General features: G+C 33.6%; 1 protein-coding gene and 1 pseudogene across 3 annotated transcripts; both read right to left on the reverse strand.

Annotated features, from left to right (window-relative positions):
• Positions 1-14,787: 14,787 nt before the first annotated feature.
• LOC147395892 (glutamine synthetase cytosolic isozyme 2 pseudogene) lies at positions 14,788-22,169 on the reverse strand (annotated as a pseudogene). Of its 2 annotated transcripts, none has more exons than XR_015180482.1 (2): positions 19,334-22,169; positions 14,788-16,079 (listed from the first exon to the last, which is right to left on the reverse strand). The product of XR_015180482.1 is annotated as a glutamine synthetase cytosolic isozyme 2 pseudogene, transcript variant X2 (transcript). The 2 variants fall into 2 exon arrangements; XR_015180481.1 differs by having other exon boundaries at positions 14,788-16,120.
• Positions 22,170-22,320: 151 nt separating this feature from the next.
• Positions 22,321-23,036, reverse strand: LOC147395893 (Low-density receptor-like protein). Its single transcript, XM_086450305.1, has 2 exons — positions 22,790-23,036; positions 22,321-22,676 (listed from the first exon to the last, which is right to left on the reverse strand). Exons 1-2 carry the CDS (start codon positions 22,935-22,937, stop codon positions 22,522-22,524), a joined length of 303 nt encoding a protein of 100 aa, XP_086306431.1. The 5' UTR covers positions 22,938-23,036; the 3' UTR covers positions 22,321-22,521.
• Positions 23,037-24,303: the final 1,267 nt, after the last annotated feature.

Consider the following 24,303-nt stretch of genomic DNA (forward strand, 5'->3'; position numbering starts at 1 on the left):
TACAAACCCGAAAAGACATTATCTTTCTCATAAAGGATTCATCAACTTCTTGAAGAGAAACACATGCAAAATTGAATCCCGAGTCCCATTGTATGGTGCAAACTTGGATTGCATGAACTCCTTTGACGGTTAGACGTAGGTTATCCTTTCCACAAAGTTAAATTGATTAATATATATATATATATATATTTGAATCAAGGTATTCCAATATGTTAGATCATGATTTTTAAACTTGTCGGAGACCGAAACGTATAGCCCGGGTTTTCCTGGTATCGGAGTTGAACGAGACCAACTTATAAAGTCATTTTTTGACTTAGATTTATGACTCACGTTTAATTTTTTGATTTGTCTCATGAGACATCTCAAATGTATTGGAAAACTCATCTGAGACGACTCGGAATCGGAACTGAACGAAACGTGATAACGAGATTAAAAACCATGTGTTAGATTGCCCAACTAATCCTTAGGACATGTGTAATCCCTTCCCTTCACATGTACCAAGTAATTTTTTAGGTAAATCCCTGATGGTTAGAGGTGCAATTTGATTCGATTTGTCTTTAAATCGAAATCGAACCAACATAAGTCGATTCCACTAAATAAGAATCATAACCAAATCATAATACCAATAGAACTCAAACCATACTAAAGTCGGCTTGGTTCGATTCGATTCTATGGATTGTCAATATCCCATAAACCTAGTTGAAACGACATTTTTTTAATAAATAATAAACATAAATTTTCATATAATAAATCATTAATATATTCTTAAGAAAATCATTAATTTATCTATAAAGAAATCCTTAATCTATGTCCGAATCCTAAAATAACTCATAATGAATTAATATATTTATTTATTGAATAATGTTGATGGAACCACATATCGCACTTCTTGATGTGAAAGTGTATGGGAACCATAGATGTTTTCATTGAGCTATGAGTTAAAAAGCATCTATGACTCCTATCAGCTTTTACGTCAAGAAGTGCGAGATGAGATTTCAGCTTGAGGCCACTCCAACACGACTCTTACTTATTTATTTATTATAGAAGAGTACGATTCTATACAAGTCTTAAACTAAGAATCGAACCAAATTGATCAGTTCTCCATTTTCTTAATCAAAAATCAAATCACAACTTGTTCCAAATCGAACCAAATCAATCCAAAGGTTTCGATTTGATTTCATTCTCAGTTTGAATCAAGACAAGTTGCGCCCCTACTCACGGTGAATCGAAGGATTCTATCTCAAGACCTCCACTTTTTAATGCGTGGTCTTGGCCATCTCACCAACCCCACAGGTTGATTATTAATTTTTTGTTATTTGATTTGTGAATTTTTCTAATTAATAATTTCTTGGCATTAAATTTTGGGTACACAAATCAAGTGGTTAGAAACAACCAATCAAATGATTTAGGTGTGTCAATGCGCCAAATGTTCATTGAGGAGTGAGCATGTGGGACACTATTCGTGCCTCGCATGTATGCCACGTGTAAAGCAAATGGTGTTGGTAAGCATAAATTCAAAGGTGGTCCCTTGTTATCCAAACAGAAAGCAAATGGCCAAGTGGGCCCATGTGTGTGGGAGAGAGAGGTGGTTGAGATGGGAGTTATGAATCATCAGAATGATTCGATGTGACGCCACCCACAGTTAAAAGGTACACCTTTACATCTATTGCGAATAGAATGGCAAGAATCTAAGGGAAATCGGTCCCTACTTTGCCTTTATTTGAGGATTGATTCCATCAAAGGGCTGATGATGATGATGATGATGTTGATGATGATGGAACTTCAAACCCACCTTAGCTTTTAACCATTATGAGTTATAATTTAGTGTAGGTGGGACCACCATATTAAGTTGTAATCTCTCTTAACCATTGAAAGAGGGATGACATTATGGATAGAGATTGGGCCCACAACCCACATTAATTTTATCTTTCCATCTGTGGTGGAGCAATTAAAGTGCATTTTTTTTCTTTATTAAAAAGGAGAAAAAGGGAATGAAATGGGAATGTGTGAGGATTTAGAAACAATTTCAGGTTTATGATTTTAAAAAGGTCTTTATCTTTCTACTTCTATTCTCACATTATTCATTTTTCAGTCAAAAGTTATATTTTGGAACCTTTTTATCCTTAAATTATTAATTTTTTATATTTTATTTTATGTGGACAACTTAAACTTAAAATTAGGGATTAATAATCCAGTTTTTCTTAGGGATTAAGATGGAGTGTGGGATGGATTGAAAGAAAGAACATGATTCCTTCAGTCAAACCCAAATCTAAGAATATATTAGACATGATTTTATGAAATAAAAAGATTCAAAGTTGCCTTTCTTGACCATTGACTTGATAAATTTTTCACAAAAATGATTGAATGTCCATGCCTAACTGATTTGAAAATATGATTAAAGAAGATTTGAAAAAAGTAATATATATATATATATATTAAAAGTGTAATTTAAAGTCAAACAAAATGTTTGGATCATGCGTACACAAGGATATCTTTGGATGCGGCTTCAGATAGGATTGAATGAAAGAACACGATTCGTTTATTCTAAAGGCTTGGATGGCAATGATGTTGATGACCAACTTCACTATTTCAGAAGTTATGTTATATGTTGGCGATGATTTTATAGAATAAAAAGATTTAGATTTATCTTTGTTGACCAATAACTTTACGTATCCTCACAAAATGATGAAACTTCCTCACTTAGATGATTTGAAGCTAGGATAAATAAGAATTGAAAAGAATATATATATATATATATATAAACTAAAAAACAAAAAGATAGATAGATCGTAAGTCAAAAATATCATTTGGATCAAGCATACATGAAACTATAGATGCCCTGTTTAGAATATAATGCTGAAGTCACCTCAAGATTGGACCTCACACCGAACACTGTGATGTGAAATGTACGAGAATCATAAATACTTTTCCCAAGATAAGAGTGAAAAAGCATATATGGTTCCTATCCACTTTCACATCAAGATGTGTGATATGAGGTCCAATCTTAAAGCCACTCCAACATGATTCTTTATTTTAAGAGGAATTCCAGCCATCCTTTAAAACTTTGAATAGAGAGACTTCAACAACTTGACCAAATTCCAACCGTCCTCTATTTTAAAGGAAACCCCTTAAAATCACTATTCATTGTTTCATATTTGAAGAGGAGAGAGAATATTGGAAGCTTCACATCTATCACGATTCACCTTTTACCAATAAATCCTATTGTGTCCATTTTTTTGTATAAATATCAATTTTAACCGCTTCTTTTCATGTAACATGATTTAAATGCCACTTTTGTCCCTCACAAATTTTAAAGTTTTTTTTTCATTTAATATTTTAAAAATCAAACCAAATCAATTAATCAATCAAGTTCGATGGAAATTTTTCACAAATCATATTTGATTGTGAACCGCCAATTTTGCAAGATTGTCTTGCTTATAATGTTGAAATTATAATTTGAGACAAACCTTTATAAGGTTTGGGAAGTGTGTTAATTCTTAATTGGGGTGTGATAAATAATTTAAGAAATTGGGTTGCAATAAGTTAAAGTTGGAGTGCCAATAGCAACACTCTTTTTATTTTATATTTTTTAAAAAATTTAATGTGTTTGAACAGTATTTTAGAGTAATGAATGGTGATTTGAAAGTGGAGCCATTGGAGTAGAGAAGTGGCTTGGAGCTCTCATTTAGAAAAAGATGCCAATTTAAAGGTAACTTTTAAAGCTCTCAGTTGGAGTTACTCTAAGAGAGTTCATAATTGTCTAAAAAAACATTTTATTATAATAGAGTCGTGATTTTCCGACTCGACTTTTTTCACTCTGTCAATACACAACTTGATATGACAAAGGCACAGAACCTAAATCATTTTCTTCGGGATACACTAGGAAAATGATCTATGGTTCTAGGCCCTTACACCATCAATAGAGTAATGACCTAGGGAAAAAAAATCGAGTTAGAAAATCATTAGCTTAATAAATACTTCCCCTAAACCAATCTAGTGGAGCATTTTAAGGATGATGACAACCATTCTCTCTCTCTCTCTCCATTTTTTTTAATTATCTCACTTGGTTGGCAGTCCCAAATCTATATTTATTCCTATTTTTAGTTAGTTCAAATCTTGATTTATTTGACAGAGTAATTTAGGATTTATCCATTTTCTTCTCATTGATTTAGGGGACTTAGAGAAAATCAAATAAATAAAAGGTGATTCAAACGAGGGCGATTCAGGTTTAAAATCATTTTGCTCTTAATTATGTGTCTCACTAGTGACCCCACTGTTAAAGTTGTCAATGGTTCGATTTAAACCTGAAATCCTCCATTGATTTGAAAAGATAATTTCATATTTAGATTGTGGTTTTGAGGTTTTAATAAAGATTTGATCTGGTGAGGAGTTGATTTGTTAACCTATTGGATTGATTCTAAATCAATCATATCTCAATATGATAGAATCTAATATGATAAAATGTGAGAAATTGTGTAAAAGAGAATGCTAACGTTCAAGACCTCTTAGGGACGTTTTCTTAGACATTAACATCTCCACCGTATTTACTTTTCAATACAATCACTACCCATTTTATCTTTTATTGAAAAAGATAAAGATATATTTATCTTTTTATAACAACATTGTTGTAAATATAAAAAAATCTTATGGACATGATATTGGCATTGATTGTGAAAGTAATTATTGCAGATAAAACATTTAAATTTAAAGATTAAAAAATATAAAATGCCCTAAGTATTTATGATATAAATAAAAAACAAGCATTTATTATGTAAACAACCATTTATTATGTAAATGTACTCATTAAAAAATCGGGTGATTTTGACATATTCATTACATTTTGGTAAATATTAGAGATGCCTCCCACATTCTAAACTGATGACATGCATCCCTTGACTTCGTTCTTTTATAGAGAAGAATGGTAAAGATTAGATGCATTGATAAATCATTGTAGAAAGATTGAAATACCCTCAAAAATTGTAATCATTTCAACTTCTCCCATTTACACGTTTCTATACTCTATAGTGCTGTTGCACCACTTTCTAAATATAGAGAATTGCTATTGACACCCCAATTTTTACTTATTACGCCCTACTTTATTGAATTAGTTATCACACCACAATAAAATATTAAAACACTCTCCAAACATTGCATAGTTTTGACTCAAATTAATATCTCAACATTACGAAACATTTTAGCACTCATTCTAACAATTTCAATAGTTGTTTACAATTGTGATTAAAGTCATATAAAATCTTAAACTCGAAAAAAAAAATCTAGCATAAAAAAATTAGAAAGCTTCTATTGGCACCCTAACTTTTAATTAATTATCAACCATTCACTTATGTTCTTTATTTTTATTTGTGGTGTAATAAGTAAAAGTTGGGGTGCCAATAACAATTCTCTAAAAATAAACTAAATGATCATGTAGTTCTTATCTTGATATGTCTCATCCTCCATCGAAATCGAGTTGACTCGCTCGACTCATCTTATCTTAGATAAGTCAAATAGCTTAAATTCGTTTAAATTTCTTTTAGATTTTAATTTTCTCAAATGAGAGGATGTTGAAGATAGATTTTTCAGAAAAAGCAAATTCCACGGTGTTTTGTTAATTTATTATGGTATTTAAATATATTTTTTTAAAATTAAATAAAAAAATCAATGTGAGATCTAAACCGTTCATCCATGATCTAAGGTCAAATGATCAAACTTTTGATCAATAAGTCATTCTTTTTAGGAGAGAAAGTGATTCAACAATCTATGTTATATGTATAAGATTATTTAAGTAATTTCAAAAAAATTAAAATGGAAAGGTGTTTCAGTCCTTCTACAACTATTTATTAATGTGCTCTCTATTTATTAATCTTGAAGTCAATAGATTCATGCCATCAATTTGAAAAAATATGGGGTATTTTTAATATTCATCCAAAAGTAGGGGGTATAAAAAAATAAAATGAAGATGAATATTATTAAAAAGTGAATGTAGTAGAGAATGTTATTCATATGAGGTCTTGAACTTTAGCATTCCTCTTATATAAATTATACAAAATATTTTTATTCATAAATAAAATCATGTTTGAGTGACCTCAAGCTTAGACCTCACATTGCATACCTTGACGAGAAAATTGATAGGAATCATAGATGTTTTTCATTCGTATCTCGAGAAAAATCATCTTTTGTTCCAATGTACTGGTACAAAGGAAAAAACACTTAGGGTTCATACACTTTCATGTCAGGGTGTGCAATGTGTGATCCAATGATGGTTTTTAAACTCGTCCGAGATCGAGACGTATCGCCCGAGTTAATACGATATCGAAGTTGAACAAGACCAACTCACAAAGTATTTTGAGACGACCGCGTACTGTGAGATAAGTGAGTCGTCACGAACAATATTTTCCAATATCTCGGGCGATACAAACGAAACAATGCAGAAAATGATTAACTCACTAATTAAATGGGACATATCGGACGAGATTTTCAAAATCTCATCCGAGTTAACCAAGACAAACGAGTTAAAACTTCAACCCTCTATTCTTTCACCCCCCCCCCCCCCAATCAATTTTTTTTAATTTTATATTTTTTTTTAATTTTTTTTTTTAATATGAATCATTTTTGATTTTGTACAAAATTGTTCATATTTTTTAAATGGTTAAAAATCATTATCTCAATGTCGAAACGAGACAACTCAAACAAGACCAGGGATGGAGCTAGTAAGGAGCTGGTGGGGGCAATTGCCCCCACAGAACTTTGAGACACCTATATTTTCAACTAATTACATGCCCCATTTGTCCCCAGTCCCTCGCCTCTCTCCCCATTTGCCCTCACACCCTCACCTCCCTCCAATCGTATTTTCCAACACAAATAATTTTCCCACCATTCAAGTTCCTCAACCATACAACTACCCATAGTTTGCCCCCACTACAAGAAAATCCTGACTCCGCCCCTGAATAAGATGAGACGTATCATTCGAGTCAACTTGATATCAGAACTGAACGAGATGAGACGTGATACCGTGTTTAAAAACCATGGATCCAATATTGAAGTCACTTCAACATTATTCTCATAATTAATATCTAATTTATTTAATAACTATCACTCACTTGATCTGATTTTTTTATAACTGATTTTTAATCATAAAATTAATCATTTTTGTTTCATAATTGAGAGAGTCTTGATATCATAAAGTTAGTTGAGCCAATCAAGTGTGAAACAAGATATATTTCAAGATGGGAACATCAAAAAATGATTTTGCTCATGAAAACATCAAAATTTGTGCCCACAAACCATAGTTTTTTTTTTTTTTGTTTTTGTTTTGTGTGGACCCTCACTAAACACCAATCCTCTTTATGTCAAAATTAGCCTTTAATGACGTGTCAACCGTAGCTTTTGGAGTCCAACTACTTTTGAATGTGGTTTAGAGGGTCCCTTACCAATTAAATTCCAACCCTATTCATTCTAACCTGTTCTGATTGTTTCATTGAGAAAAGAGACAGATAGATAGACGAACCCTTGAAATAGGAGGAATCCCAGAGAGAGAGAGAGAGAGAGAGAAGCAACATTTATGGTATGATGGGCTGTCTCCTCTCCTTCTGTTTGATTGATTGAAAGTGAAAAGTACTAGGAATTGAGTGCTCCTTTCTCTTCAGAATTTGATGCATGCATGTCATTTCATGTGATGTTTGTGTTGACATGGTAATACATATTTTAGGTGATTTAGAAATACCCATTCTGATTTTAGTGAATATTTGACATACACCCTTTTGTTGTCAAACTAATGACCTCATACCTTTGACTGTAGTCATCTATGAGAGAATGATAGAAATGACCTAACTTCTTTTGTTCTCGACCTCTTGCCAAAACACCTTGATTTTCTTTATATAAAAAAATTAGGAAAATTTCTACACTAACTTCCTACAACAATACTACCCCTAGCATTGCATTGCATTGACGAGGTGGTGGTGGTGCACACATAACGATGGATGCTTTTCCTCAAGATACGAGTGTTATACACTCGATGATTTATGTACAAACAGTGTTATAGAAAAGCTTTGTAGGATGTCAATGTAGCATGCCTCAAAAATCAATTGTCTTTGATGTCTCGATTTTCATATTCCCTTTTTTATATATTTATGATGGGAGTGTTTGAACTTACATCCGACTAGGGTAATTGAAATAGTCAGGGACTGAGCCAAGGCATGTGTGTCCCTCCCCCAGCACGTGCAACACCTGCACATCACACGCACCAAGTAAGTGAAGGTGTGCCCTTGTGAGTGACCCCAAGGAAATACTACTTATACTAAGCATCAAATTTGCAACTTACGAACTCCCAACCGCTTGCCATTGAGCCGTCACCTTGGCGTTTGATTTCCAAATCCTTTACCATCAATAACAAGAAGGAATTTTAGGAAACTCAAAGGTGATAAATTTTAAGATAAATCATGTGAGGGTTTTTGGTAAGATATTGAAAATGGAGGATTAAAGATGCATCCGAGTTGATCATCAAGGTTGAAGAGTTTGCAATGGGTTGGTTTAGACTTGATTCCACATACATCCATAACCAAAACCTAAATAAACCATCTGCGTTGATTCTTATTGATTTCGGATCTTCGTATGAAATCATTGGAATCATAATCAACCTAACAAAAGCACATTATCCATTGGATATCCAATGGGTTCCCAATAAGATAGACAAAAAGTTTCATATAATGAGAAAAAAGTACTAACATGTATATAATTCCTCACTAAAAATACTAATTATGAATTCTTCGAGCAAATAAACTTTTGAAGAAGAAAACCTTTGAAAATTAGGATCTAGAGTCTTTGTTTGTAGTTGAGATTGAGAAAGAATAGAAAATATGAACATACTGTGTGTGTAAAAGAGAAGTTTAATGACAAAGACTCCAAATTCTAATTAAATTTTAATTTGAGCTAAAGTATACATTTACTTCTAAGTATCTCATTAGTTAATATTTAAGGACTTTATTTAATGTCCTTATAAATAATTTGCAAGTAAAATAAATTCGTTATCTGCTTCCCTTTTAGATACACGTCAGGTACCAAAAATATATCTGATTCTTAGTGAATCCCTAAGATAATTAAAAAGAATCGAAGTGGAAAATAATCAGGTTTATAATATAGATCCAAAATTGACTAATTGATTCCATTGACAATCCTCAATTTGAAGAAAAAAAATGATGAGTTTTTCCTAAAAAGTGGAGACAAGGATAATGAATCATTGGCAGAAAAGAGGAAAAATATGATTTAGGGGTGAAATTCATTTTCTGACGGAGATGAATAAAAAGAAACCAATCAAAATAGATTTTTGATGAAAAAATGTGATTTTTCATGATAAATAGATTTTCCATCTATTTTCATGTGCAAGCAAATTCACCCTTACTATTTAAAGGAATCCAAGCTGAAAGCAAAGGGAAGGGAATATCAGTAAAACCATCCACAAAGTTTCGAGGGAAACTAGGTTGGTCCCATGTTTAGAGGATCTGTTGTCAAGAACAAGAATCGACACGATTGGATGGTCTAGAGATGAAGTGACACGGGTGGGGTCAGTGGAATTGGCCTTTAGTATCAAATAGTATGTCCCAAAATCCCACTTGTGACATTCTTTAGGCGTGGCATCCATTAAGACATTACTTAATGCACCTAATGGGAGGGAATTCTTTCTAAACCACTCTAATTTTTGGTGATCACTTTCATTTAAATCTTTTCTTAGAGAATAAGATGGGTCAGATTTTATCCAAAAAATCGAGTGATCTGAAATCTAAATTTAGTGGGTTAGGACCTTTGGAGTACATCCAAATAAAAAATGGGTTGAATATGATTTGAGGTCCCTTGATCGGAGTTAGACTCAGGTCCATCCTTATATCCGTCAAAATTCATATGATATATTACTTTAAAATTTAAAAAATATTTTTTAAAATTTTCAAAATATCATTTTCTATGACTTTAATATAATATGAATTCTTAACTCTCGAGAGGTTGGTTCAATGGCAATTTCAGACCGATAAGTGGATGTAGTTCGTGAGTTCGATACCCAATATGAGCATTAATTCCTCAAGGGCCACTTGTGAGGGCGTACCCTCAATTACCCGATGTAAGTGATGTGCAAGCATTGCACGTGCTCTGAGACTAATCCTTGGACCAGACCATAATTTATGGACTGGGTAAAGCTTAGATACAAACCCAATCCATTGTCTATAGGGCTATTTGGTTATCAGGAAAAAAAAAAAAAAACGTTGAATTCTTATAATAATATATATAATAATGATAAAATAGAATAGTACAGTATTTAGTAAAGAAGTACAAAAGAAAAATAAAAAATTGAACAGTACAGAATTATCTAGCCTTGCCCAAATCAAGCACTTCGATCGGTCAGATCTAGATCTAGATTAAATGAAAGCAAAATAATTTGGATGTGGTTTTATCTAGTAGGATCCAAGTCAAATTCGAATACAGATTCAGATCTAGACAAAAAAGTTCGGGTTCGAATATAGATGTACTCAAATTTGACCCGAGTCTAACTCATTTTAACCTTTATTTTTTTTCTTTTGATGTCTTGGCCATTTTTTCAGTTAGTGAGATTGATGATTCAAATTGTTGAGATCACACTTTAAATTATGGAGATCAGCCTTTGTTGCATTCGTCAAGACTCTATAATTGTTGAGATCAAAAAATTTAAATTGTTGATCACGACATTTAAACATGAATCATTGATATTAACATTCAAATTGTCGAGAACAAAATTTTGAGTTGTTGATCTCAACAATTTGAATCTTGAGCTCGACAATATGAGTCACCGTTTTATCAAGACTGAGGGGGTATTAAGAAAGAAATATTTTAGTAACTAGGTTGTTAAGATAACACACCAAAACTCAAGGTGAATTTAGAGACATATCTCTTATGTAGGGTTTACCATGTAATTTTTATTTTAAGTCTAATTTAGGCATGTTGATCCACCTTTTGGTGCAATCATAAAATCCACCTTTTGGTGAATCATAAAATTTTTCAAAGATTTCATAAAAATTAGTTGTGAATGAATGAAACTAATTGATAATTGCGATGACATTTTTACACTAAAATTTTTTATTGTCTTTTTCATTCAAACATCTAAAATTTTCACATGATTTTCTCATTTTTTTTTATTTAATCGAATAATTATCGAATCTAAACGTGATTACTGTGTTTTAGTGAATATTTGAATGTCCCCAACGTGTTCACATGGATGGCATTGCGCCCATGGCCTTGGTCTTCTCTACTAATTAGATTAATGAAAAATGATCTAAATGCCCTCATCTTAAACTTGTAGCCAAAACCATTTATTTTTCCCTTAAAAAACTTTCATTTTCGATATCTCAGGTATTTTATTTCATGATCTAATATTAAATATTTAATTTATTTTAACTTTCAAACTATAAGATATGATTTTTGCAATTCTAGAAAACAATGGAATTTTAGATAGAGAAAAAAATGAAGGGTTTTCTCCAAGGAATTAAGGCAAGGTTTAAAATGTTGGATTGAAGATAAAGTTATATATTAAAAATAAAGGATTGGAGATGAGATTAAATATATTTGAAATAATTTATCATAGAGATCGAAGATGAAGACATTTAAGTCATTTTTCATTAGTTATATAATAAGTGTGTGTTTGGTAAAACTTTAGAAGTCTGAATGGAGGTGGTCCACCTTTAAAATTCAGACTTTAGAAACTTTATTTCCGTTTGTTTTGGTTAAGATTTCAGACTTCAGAATAAAAATTCAGAAGTTTTGAACTAACGATGGAGGGATGCTGGATGAAACTTCTGAAATCTGATTTCTTTTATTTCTAAAATATCTTCCTTAAAACCCTGATTTCTATCACTTATCATTTCTTTATACGAATCTTAAAACTCTTATTTTTAACTTTTCTACCTCTCATTTCTTTTCTACCTCTGATTCCTCTATAACTATGTTGTCAAAGTCTCTCCCCTTTCTCTCGTTTTGTTTTCGAAAACCCTATATTATTATACGAATCCTAAAACTCTATATTTTTCAATTAGAAAATGAATAATTATTTATTATTTGAGTATTACCTTATTGGAATATAATTTCTTAAGTATGAATTCAAATTGAAAACAATACTTTTGGGGTATTTGATATGTTAAAAATCGAAATTAAATGTGTGAATGGTTTCATTATGCATAACATGTTATGTTTTTCGATTAATAATCAGAAGCTTTTAAAAATGATAAACAAACAACTTTTCCAGAATAAGATTTCAGATTTCAGATTCCAAAAAACAGACCTCAGATTGCCAGGAAGCATGCAACCGGTTTAAAAACAATTAATCTAAGTGAGTATCTCAATATTCACAAAAACATGAATGAATACATTTAATTCACCTTCTATTCCCCTCGTAATGGATTTCATCAAGAAGAACAAGATGCATTGTACGCCTCATGATTAAACAAAATTGCTCAAATCCAATGACTAGAAATCACCATTAGTTTGATTGGTGTGTTGGTGTTATTGGGTGTACATCCATGTAGTCAATAAGCCCCACAAAGTTGTTCCTCCCGACACAATTCAAGCAAACCATCTCAACCTTAGAGATGCACCCGAACAAGACAACCATTATGCATCACCTATCACATTGACTTGCCCAAGATATCGTTAGATTCGACTATTTTGTTATTTTCTCAACTAAATAAATTATTTTTAATAAGAATAATGATTTTCTACCCCCCTCCCCCTACCAACCCCAACACACGCCCACTGGTATAGCATGTATTAGAATCATATATTATTTTCCTCTGGATACACAATTGCACATATTTATGAGGATGTACAACTGTGTACCCGAGGGAAAAAATCTATAGTTCTAGCCCATGCCAGGTCAGGGGGTGTAAGGAGGCGTGAGTCAGAAAATCACGACTCTTTTAATAATTAGATTTATAGGACCACTATAAAAATATGATTGTGTGACGAACATGTACGAATATAATTATATATTTTTAACATTCATTTAGATCGATTTAGAATTATTTGACTCGCTCAAAACAAGATTAAGACCCACAAGATTCTCTTTATAAATTACAATTAAGAGGTGGATTAAAAAAACAAACAAATCCCCTCCTAAATGAGGGGCATTTTTAAGTCTGTGGGCCTTTAAACAAAATTATCTTCTCCATATTACCATTATTGTTAAAGTCAAACATTTTATAATAAGAAACTAAAGAACTCAAATCACTTTACTGCCACTTCACCATCACTCATAAGGTAAGTTTTAACCATAATGACTTAATGAATCTTTTCTGGTTAAGAGAACTTGACCTCCTACTTTATCATGTTGGAAGAACAAAAAAAATGGAAAAAATATATATATTTTAGTGTTTCTAGTTTTGATTTTGTCGGAAAGAAAAGATAATATAATCACCATCCAAGTCTTATCCCAAAGATTTGGTGGGGATCCATTGAAAAGAAGATGATACGGATTTGGGTAATCAATTGGAGGAGGACTGTAAGTTATGTAAATGGATTTGGGAGTTGAGATTTGTTTATTAAAGTAAGAGAATTCTATTATCACGCCATCTTTTACTTATAACACACCAATCAATGAGGTTACTCATCACATGTCAAATGATTTTAAAGAGAATTCTCGTGGGGAGGAACTTTTTCCAGATGGATTTTACGGACAGGTCTGTGGGTTGGGTTACAAAGATGGTCCGGGTTTAAGTCCGTATTGCCTACACATGGGTAATGGTAGGAGACATAGAAGTAGGTAGAAAAAATTGAGAGATTTTTTGTTCAGAAATGTCAATCCAGAATTTAACAGAATCTCAAATGATCAATCACACAAAACTTACTAAGGGTAGTTTTGTAAATAGGAGATTCCTCAATACACGTGGGTTTTGTGTTATAAGCTGAGTCAGGATTATGTCAAATCCCAAATTGACTTTACTCTAAAAGAAAAATCTCTCAATTGTCAAATTGAATATAATATGAGCAAATAAAATAATAGTAATAATGTTCGTGCGTTGCCAGTCTTATAAAGGTATGTATGCACGCACCAATTAGCTTAGTTGGTAAAGTCTTTGGGTGATGATACTAGAGACTTGGTTCAAATCCGCCAACATCAATTTACTGTACTATTTAAAAATGAGTTAACCAATAATAATAAATAAATAAACATAATAAAGGAGACCATATTGACTCTGTTCAGTCATCCTATCTTGAAACTAAAATGAATTTTAAAAATACATACTTATATTTAAATAAAACACTATACTATGTACCGATTAATTGAAGCACAATTACAAAATAGCATTTTATATATAATAAAAAAAACAAAATTTAAACTTTCTAAAAATACTTTTATTTATTTATTTTGGACTTAAAAACCATAACCAGTCCACTCTGTCAATTTTGCTCAATAAATTGGTAAATGTCAACTCAGATTAACTGGATCTCAGACGAGTCACGGCTACTCTCAACTCTCAAGTTGAGTCACTCAGTCATCTAGAATTCAGCAGAGTTTTAAAACCTTGAGAACATTCCTAAATGTCTGGGCCTGGGCCGGGCCCATGGTATGGTTCAGGCCTTAGGGGCTGCACTCCCCGAGACGAATTCTTTTGTGGGTATATATATGTATTATTTTGGGCAAAGTCATTAAGGATTTTTCTATTTTTAAAATTTTTATTTTTATTTTTTATAGAGAGATCTCTAAGGACTGTAAAACTCGAAGGATCTGTCGATACAGGTACACTGCCAAATCGAAAAATCACAATTTAATCGCAATTGTAAAATCACAAGCCCACCCTTTATTATTACTACTGAAGTAAAACAGGGAAGAACATCTAACCAACCGAACTGAAAACCACAAACACGCCTAATTAATAATCTATATTATTATTACAATTGTAAAACCACAAACCCTTACGTCTGTGGTTTCCAAAGGATAGTAGTCTCAGCTATCATGGAAGTAACCACATATGGATCCATGTTCGATCCAGGACGACGATCCTCAAAATAACCTTTTCCAGCTTTCTCGGTGTCTCGACCAACTCGAATTGATGCCCCACGGTTTCCAACCCCCCACAAGAAAGTGTTGACGTTCGCTGTTTCACGTTGTCCAGTGAGACGCCGCTCGTTCCCTTCACCATAAACAGCAATGTGTTCTTCATGTCTCATACCGAGCTTCTCGATGGCCTTCTTTATAATTTCATACCCTCCATCATCTCTCATGGACTTTGTACTATAATTTGTGTGAGCTCCTGATCCATTCCAGTCCACATGTATTGGTTCTGGATCGTAGGATACCACGACACCTGCAATCTCCGCAATTCTCTCTAAGATATATCGGGCGACCCACAATTCATCGCTGGCTGAGATGCCGCTGACCGGGCCCACCTGGAATTCCCATTGCCCCGGTGCAACTTCACTGTTGATGCCACAGATACTGATGCCAGCATAAAGGCAAGCTTTATAATGTGCATCAACAATGTCACGGCCAAAGACCTTGTCAGCACCGACACCACAGTAGTATGGTCCCTGAGGACCTGGGAATACTCCAACAGGCCAACCGATCGGCCATCTAAATTCTTTCTGCAAAAGATTGTACTCCTGCTCTATACCGAACCAAGGCTCTTCGGCAATAACATCAGGTTCATTGAAAATCTTTGCTGCATTGTATCGTTTATTTGTCACAATTGGATCACCATTGGGCGTGTAAGTGTCGCACATTACAAGAATATTGTGACCTCTCCTGAATGGGTCTTTGAATATTGCTTTTGGGTATAAGATGACCTCGCTATCTTGTCCGGAAGCTTGACCAGTGCTTGAGCCGTCGTAGTTCCATTTCGGGAGTTTGTGAGGATCATTAACCAACCGAGGAAGGGTCCTTGCTTTACTTCTGAGATCCATGCCCAACCCACCGATCCATATGTATTCTGCAATTATCTTCTCAGTTGAATCAGAGAGATCTAAGTTGATAAGATCAGAAAGCTGCGATGAACCGGAGAATCTGAGTGCCAAGCTAGAATTTCCATCCATCTTTTACTTCGGACCACTCTCTGATTTTGATGGTGAAGCTGGTGGGTTATAAAATAGGAGAGAAAACAACCAATTATGTCTGTATCCAAAAAGATGGCGAAAGCTGGTGGTTAGAGAGAAGAAGAAGACAAACAAACAAAAATGTCTGTATCCAAAAAAGACAGATAATACAAAGTTCTACCCTGCGTTATGCATGAAGTCATAAGTTATTCCTTACACCTGCAGAACAGCTACACTAAACCGTTTCATGAAAAGATGGAGAAATACTTGGGGGGCAGATCTTGTAAATATGGGAGTTAGTTTGCAAATTTGATTGATGGTTTCCTTAGCCAACAGATCAATCAATGTTTGACCCTAACAGCTGATTGATGATTTCTACTTGATTGGTTCAAACATTTTTATCATGGGCTTTGAGATAGGCTTGGGCTTGTGATTCAAATACATCACTAAAGCTGATTTTGGATTTAAGGTTCTTGGGGGGCACATCTTGTAAATATGGGAGTTAGTTTGCAAATTTGATTGATGGTTTCCTTTGCCAACAGATCAATCAATGTTTGACCCTAACACCTGATTGATGATTTCTACTTGATTGGTTCAAACATTTTTATCATGGCTTTGAGATAGGCTTGGGCTTGTGATTCAAATACATCACACCAAAGCTGATTTTGGATTTAAGATTCTTCAAGTGGATCAATCATGTTAGAAGAGCTGTTTTTGCCACCTTCATCTATCATATCTGGCGTGAGTGGTGTGAAAGGATCTTTAACAATACCTCGAGGCCTAAGGAAGATGTGTATTTTTCCATTATTAACGATATAAGACTCAGGTTTGGGCTCTCCGATTATCAAGTGGAAGATACTGACGCTAATAGAAAATTCTCTGAAGCTTAGGATTTAGACCCCTCACTCGTACATAGACCTCCCGTGAGATGCATGTGGACAAGGCCAACCTCCAACTTCTTTAAGCTCAACAAAGATGGTTCCTTAAAGAGTAGCTTGGGGGGACATGGAGCTATAATTAGGGACAATCAAGGCAATGCAGTAAGGTTACTTTCAGAAGGTTATCAAGGTAAATCGGTAATCTATCATGAGTTGGAAGCAATCCAAAAGGGATTGATTATGGCCATGAAAATGAACATTGAAAATATTGAGGTTGCTGCCGACTCCTCAATAGCTATTAGATGCATCCAAGGTTCTTTTCAAAACCCGTGGTATGTGCGTAGGCTAGTGGAAGAAATTCAAAGACTAAGAACTCTGTTTAAGACTTGTACTTTCTCTATTTGCTTTAGGGAAACAAATAGAATAGCTGATTTTTTGACTTCCCATTGTAATGAAGTGATGATGATTGAATTTTCCCCACCCCTAACTAGAGAGATTGATAAGTTAGTTAGTGAGGACGCGAGAGGAAATTTTTACTATAGAATGTAATGGTCCCTTTATTTTAATATATCTGGTCTTGGGGTCAGCCTAACCCTCTCTTACCCTAAAAAAAAAAAGGGGCTGGAAAACATTCATGGGTCAGAGTGCCACATGGCCCCCACATAATATACGAGGACACGTTCAAGGAGGGTGTGTAAAATCTGCATGGTTGTTAGTACCTATTCTATATTATAAAAATAGGGTACATTCTTGGTCTCAACTCTGCAAATGTAGGAATAGGTTCGATTCTCTTTCATTTTTTGTTGCGGAAAGTAAGTCTTTTCTATTAGTACGAGATCGTTTCACACTTCAAAGCTGGGTTGAGGGGAATCAAAACTTATTAGATCGTTCCTGTTTCTTTAGTAAGAATAACCCATAGATTCCATAGTCATCAAATTCGACGACTAATTGAAAAAGTTGTGATCAAGGTATTAAATTTCGATTTTGGTTAGTCTTTAGTCTGGAAATGAAAATATATTGACCAGTGTGGAAATTAATACAACTTGTAGAAATGACAAAAATACTGAAGAAATTTTCATTAACCTTGTACGAAATGATAAAATAGGCATTAAAACACACTCATTAAGTCATCAAAATACAATAAACAACGATATGAAGTGTGAAATTGAAGATCGACAACATTTTGCTACACATAAGTGCAAGTACTGAAAGCCCAACAACGAAAAAATATATATATTTTACATGGAAATAAGAATAATAATTTTGTGTTGACTACATACAACTTAATATGTAAAACATTCAAATGAAGAAACTATCAAGTATTGCATTCGTGCGTCATTACATCTCTTTTATTTTGCAGAAGTATGAATAAATTACTAATGTATCCAACTAATTAAAACATGGCTGATTGGTTACATGTTTATATAAAAGTAGAAATATGCTTAGAATACATTAAAATAAGATGAAATAGATAATTAGCTAATCATAATTCATTTATACGAACGGATGAATGCTATATGCCATTTGTTATTAGTAAATACTACGTGTAATTTACAGTTTTTTCTAAAACAATTATAACTTTTTTCAAAAACAGAATATTTTGGTCGAAGTTCACTATTCATTGAAATATTTCCACCGAAATATTGCATTTTTACACCTAAAATTTGATAATTTCAGTAGAAATTCACCATTCATCAAAATATTTCGCTAAATGAATAGTGATTTCCACATAAATATATACAAAAAGGATCCGTCGGTAAAATATTGTCGGAATTTGTAAAAATGAAAATATTTCAGAATTTGTTAAATGAGTTTTTTCTTTCACCGACTTAACCAGGACCTTTTTAATAAGTCGTGGCTTTTACGAACATCACAAGTCAGGAAAAAAGAAAGATGACCTTGATACGTTAGTAAGAGGAGATGACCTTCATGAATATGATAGTAATCATTTCCGATGAAGTGTCGGACATTGAGTATGTTAAATAAGGATGACATTGAATTTAATGATTTTGACTGGTTAATGAATCAGATCTTGGACCGGTTCATGAATATTTTGTGGACCCAAGGTTACTTTTTGTGGATGTATGGATGGTATCAAGATGGGATTTAGTGATTTATTATTGTAGTCTAATATTGGGAGACCACATAATATGAGAACACCACCTGGTAGAAATGGTAACATAGCCCTAATTTTAACTTTATTTTTCCCCATTTTTTCGAAGTTTCAGCTTACCCAAATCTCACCTCGGTGACTATGACAGATTCCATGTAGGGACCTCTTTTAAGTGAAAATTAGCTTGATAAGATGGTTTATCATTCCGTTTAGCTACACAGAATAATATCTGAATAACCACTAGAATAATAATGGAAATGGTAGAGAAATAAATAAATAATCAAGAATAAAAGAAACTTACTTGGTCAAGCCCGTGGATGCTAATAATCTCCATATGTCAGCAAATCCAACTACGTTTGTTTAGAGTATCTTCTATCGCCCTCTGAAATCCTTATACATTGCTTAAGAATGCTCATGCCCCATGCAAGCTATTTATAGAGTGAACTCGACCTTTTGCCTGAGTCCTAATTGCACTAGAAATGGGCTTTTGTGTGTAATAAAGATAAAGTATGTGAATTGTCCCACGAATGGTCGATCCAAGTTATATGGACCAAGAAATGGCCAACTCCATCAGAAATCCATCCTTGTCGCTACATTTTCATCTAAGTCCCACTTGGACTCAGGACTCATACTTGGGTTTCAGCAATGAATGAAGGAAAGAATGGCTAACCTAATAAACATGTTCCTTATCACTCACCAAAACATAAATATTCATGAAAGATGTGAATGTATATGGAAGGTGCTGTGAAGAGCAAAATGTATTTTTCTAAGATATTAAATGCCCAAACTGAACAAAAACACGCTTTCTCGTCCATTGGAGATGCTTTCTGCTATCCAATGAAGAAGCTGACAAAATAACAATATGAATTTTTTTCTCTCAATGAAACTAGGTAATAGAACCTCTGTAAAGGCCTTGATGTAGCACGGTAAATAAAAAATCGAGACACAAACATTTGAATTCCAAATGTTGACATCAGTAAGCTTGGCTCAAGCAACTAAAACCATCAGATATTCTGTAGACTTTAGAATATAGCTATCAGAAGAAGAATCATCCCGAGAAAGCATATCAAAATGCCAAGATCTTTTATGTGAATTCTTAACAACTACATCAAGAATGACAGATCAATCATAAATATGACTAACAAACATCAAGTAATCAATAGGGCTCTGCTAGAATCCTGGCCCACAAAAAAATTCCAAACCGAATTTTTATCCTATTGCAGTGATAAAAAAAATCATAAATGATTTCCAATAAACAAAAGGTGTAGAAACCTCTTTGACTAATGACACTGCTCATCATTTTCACTTCCAAGTGTGTCAACATATACAATATATTTAAGAGAGCTGTTATTGCCAGAGGATTACATATGATTTCAACCAATTAAATCACTGCATGTCTGCAAATGCTTTCAATGTCAAAGGGAATAGCACCTCCTTATGTTTAAACCATACAAATGTCATTTTCATCCAACATACAAGGGAGGTATGGAGTCATATATGATGAAGCTGAATGTTTGGCAGTCAAGAAACAATGTTCATAGAAAGAGCAGTGCAGATGAGGATATTTTGAGATGGATGGGTGGAAAGAGCAATAAAGAAGTCTTGGACACAAGTACATTCAAGGAAATTAGGGCTGGACCCAACAAAAGATAAAATAAAGGAAAATTGATTGAGAAGATTCGGGTAAGTACAACAAAGACCAATAATGGCATCAAGAAAAAGTATGTCTTAGTGCAAGTCAAGTACTCTAAAAAGGAGAGAATGGGGTTAAAAATGACGTGGATGGAAGTAGTAAGAAAATACAACATGGCATGTTTGACTCGATATAAATTTGAAAAATGAAAGAATCCACTATGCATTATTGATTGAATCACTTGTCACTACTATGACTAACCATCATTTGGGAGATGTAATATAACCCAAGTCTAGTTCTTCTCTTTCCTCAGCTTCCAAGGTTACTCAATCACGGCTTCCTACAAACAGTTTTTTTTCTTTCTTGATAGATAAAGGGAAAAAGGAAAAAGACAAAAGATTCCTACAAACAGTTTTTTGAGCATATACATGAACATATACATATAATTTTGGATCACTACGTATACAAAAGAGAGGGGGGAGCAAATGCATAAGTATACCTCAAAAACTCCCAAAGATTTGTTTAGTTCCTTATATTTGTGAGTCTGATCGTAAACTCATGGGAAGAAATGAAAACGAAATTGGAGAGAATATATGAGCTCAGAATCACAAAAACTCTAAAAATAAGAAAACAAGTGCTTGAATTGGTAGACTTGTGAGTTCCCTCAAAAAAGAGAAGGGAGCTTAAAGTTCATCAGACCAATAGCATCATTTTTGACATAAAATAGTATAAGTGCTATTTTGGGTATCAAATAAAATCCTTTTTTAGATGGGTTGGCCCACCACCACATGAACTCAAGGCTATAAGCCTCCCTCTGGCCTACACCTCTTCAGTCCCAAGGGAAACCTTTCATTCAACGCTTGCATGCATATGATACATTAACCTGTGATTCGTTAATTTCCTTTGAGCAATAACAAGATACCCCAAACCTATGGCAGTCTGACTCACTTTCCTCATATAACAAAACGAACGACAAACCCTAGTGACAAAGTCAGGGTTTGGGAATAATTCAGCAGGGAAAAGCTGTGGAAAAAGTCAATAAACTTGGGAAAACATCGGATAAATAAAAATAATCAGTATTTCTTTTCAAAGAAATATGAATTAAATCATTATTAATTGTAATTGTTTGAAAAATCAGCATTTTTTTTTCCAAAAAAAAAAAAGAGACATTTTCTTGAAAAAATCGTGATTTAATCGACAATTATTAAAATTGTGTTTTAGTCACATTTTTTTCAAAAAATCACCCATTTTTGTCACTATGCAACAAATGACTCACTGGCAAGGTTTTGAATTTAAAAGAAATGAAAATTTGAGTTTTTCTGATTTTGAACTAAGGCTACAGAACAGGAGCACCACTACTAATAAGAGGTTCAGAGAAGTGAGAACTAAGGCTTCAAGCAAATATCAAACAATTTGACATATGCCAACAATTTTGGCTAGGACCAAATTTCAAGTTCAGTTTTGATGACTCAGAAAGCACGATTTAAAACCTGCAACTGTGCTCGATCAATTTGTTTACAACAATGTCCATTTCTGCTATATTAAACTATTGCAAGTCACATCAAATCACAATCCATTGCAAAATTTAGCGAAGAAAAACATCCTTTGATATCTTTATTAGAGTTCTATAAGTGTTGAACTCGCCAGAACAAGAATTGTAACTCAAGATTAAGAAACTCTTATAAGCTGGAAAATATCAAAATTCATTAACAGATTAAACACATACGTGGGGAGGTTACTCCATTATTACGACAGGAAAAACAGATCTATCAAACAACAACAACAGTACGACTTCATTTTCCCTAAATCCATCTATAAAGATGAAAAAGTTTCACCAAAAGGTACAAAAGACCTGATCATTGCTTTATCTTAGAATCGAAAACCCGAAGAATCCGTCTGGCAGTCGCCACCCCGATTTTTCTCGAACTCTGATCTTCGGCAAATCCAGGATCTGATTCATCGTGATACCATCCCACGGATTTTCGAGCATCGATGACGAATTGCGAGAAACCTGACCATAAATACGAAAAGAAACTCAATAGACCTAAAATTAAACGAAAGAAACTTAAAGAGAGACACATAAGAACAGAAAAGTGAGAGATGGATCGATCGAGAGAGAGAGACCTTCTTTAACTGACTGTTTGTTCTCTCGGATGTCGTGGATAGTTGCAGAGAGTTTCCAGTAGAGAGGACGACCAACGTAGAAGGCGATGAGGAGAAGTAGAAGAAGTAAAGCTACTCGGAGCGAAACCCTAGCTGTAGAAGACGCCATAGTTGTTTCTCTTCTGCCCTCTGTGGTCTCTGTAACCAAGTGAAGAGAGAGGAGAGAGGCCACCGTGTCGGTCGATCTGTCGGCTTGGGCGGTGGAATCGCGCCAAAATGATCTAGTACTTCGCAATGTACGAAAGTAAACATTGTCTCAATCCAAAACTAGGATTGCTACTTGGGCGGGCTGGTCCAAGCTCAACTCGGGCTCAATCTGATTAACGGCGAACTTGGGCCCAGTTATGTTGAACATGAATTGGGCTGGAGACTGGGGCAACCCAACTTGAACCCAAAGTTATATAATAAAACTCTCATATTAGTTATGGGTTGGGATCCGTTATCACCTAAGAATGACTTTTTAAAATATTAAAAAAAAAAAAAAAACACATGATCCCAACCCTTTAAACACAGAATTCAATGATTGAGGATATATCTCAACCATTGGATTTTGCATTTAAAGAGTTGCGATCATGTGTTTTTTTCATGAGTCATTCTTAAGAATCAACGGATCCTGACCCATCCGACCCATTAGTTATATGTTTTTAAAGTTTTTTTTTTTTTTTTTAATTAATCCATGTCTAAGACATAATTTTCTTATATTGATTGTATTTTATTTAAGACTTGGGAATGTCAGTGCCTACACACTTGTGTGACATGTACACGTGTTCCTTATACGTGAATATTCCTGAAAATTTAATATAAATATTTGTTTGTCCAATCATATGTTTTAGTCAAAGGACAATATTGTAAAACTACTTACGATAAATTGAGATCATGAAATTACAATCATATCAAGATTATCAAATTAATGTGTTCTTTGACTCCAAATTATATTCAAAACACACTATTCAAACATTAAAACGGTTTGGCTCGAATTATTTTCTCAAATTACAAAACATTATCACTCATTCTAACAATTATAGTCTCATTTAAAATCCTTAAAAAAAAAAAAAAAAACAAACAAACAAATCTTGCAAAAAATTGATGTTGTTGGCCTCCAACCTCTTGGCCCATGGAGAGAGAGAGAGAATCAACCTGTTGGTAAGGATTGTGGAATGCTTAGGGTGGTGATTCAAAGTTGAAAATTTTAGAAGAGAGATGTGTTGGTTGTTGCACAAAGAGCTATCTTTTAGTTTTGAGTGGAAAGCCAAATGGTGAGTTTAGTGTGACTAACATTTTAAGATTACTAATCTTATTAAGGATCGTGAGGTCACATGTTGGCATCTAAAAATATGATCCAATGCAAGAGGCTTATAGAGGACGGAATTCTAAGTATATTGAGAAAAAAAATTTTGATAAAAACATTCATTTTCCACCGTTGAATTTTAATTTTAAGTGTTTAGAGATTGATAGCCATTCATTTTCAGCACCTT

Source organism: Akebia trifoliata, chromosome 8 (assembly GCF_017979445.1).
Source record: "Akebia trifoliata isolate Shusen 1 chromosome 8, ASM1797944v1, whole genome shotgun sequence".
Lineage (NCBI taxonomy): Eukaryota > Viridiplantae > Streptophyta > Magnoliopsida > Ranunculales > Lardizabalaceae > Akebia > Akebia trifoliata.

Excerpts from the sequence above, each read along its gene's own strand:
- LOC147395893 (XM_086450305.1), bottom strand. The coding sequence starts at position 22,937 with ATGGCGTCTTCTACAGCTAGGGTTTCGCTCCGAGTAGCTTTACTTCTT. Across the intron at positions 22,677-22,789 it reads CAAACAGTCAGTTAAAGAAG|GTTTCTCGCAATTCGTCATC; the intron begins GTCTCTCTCTCT and ends ATTTATGGTCAG.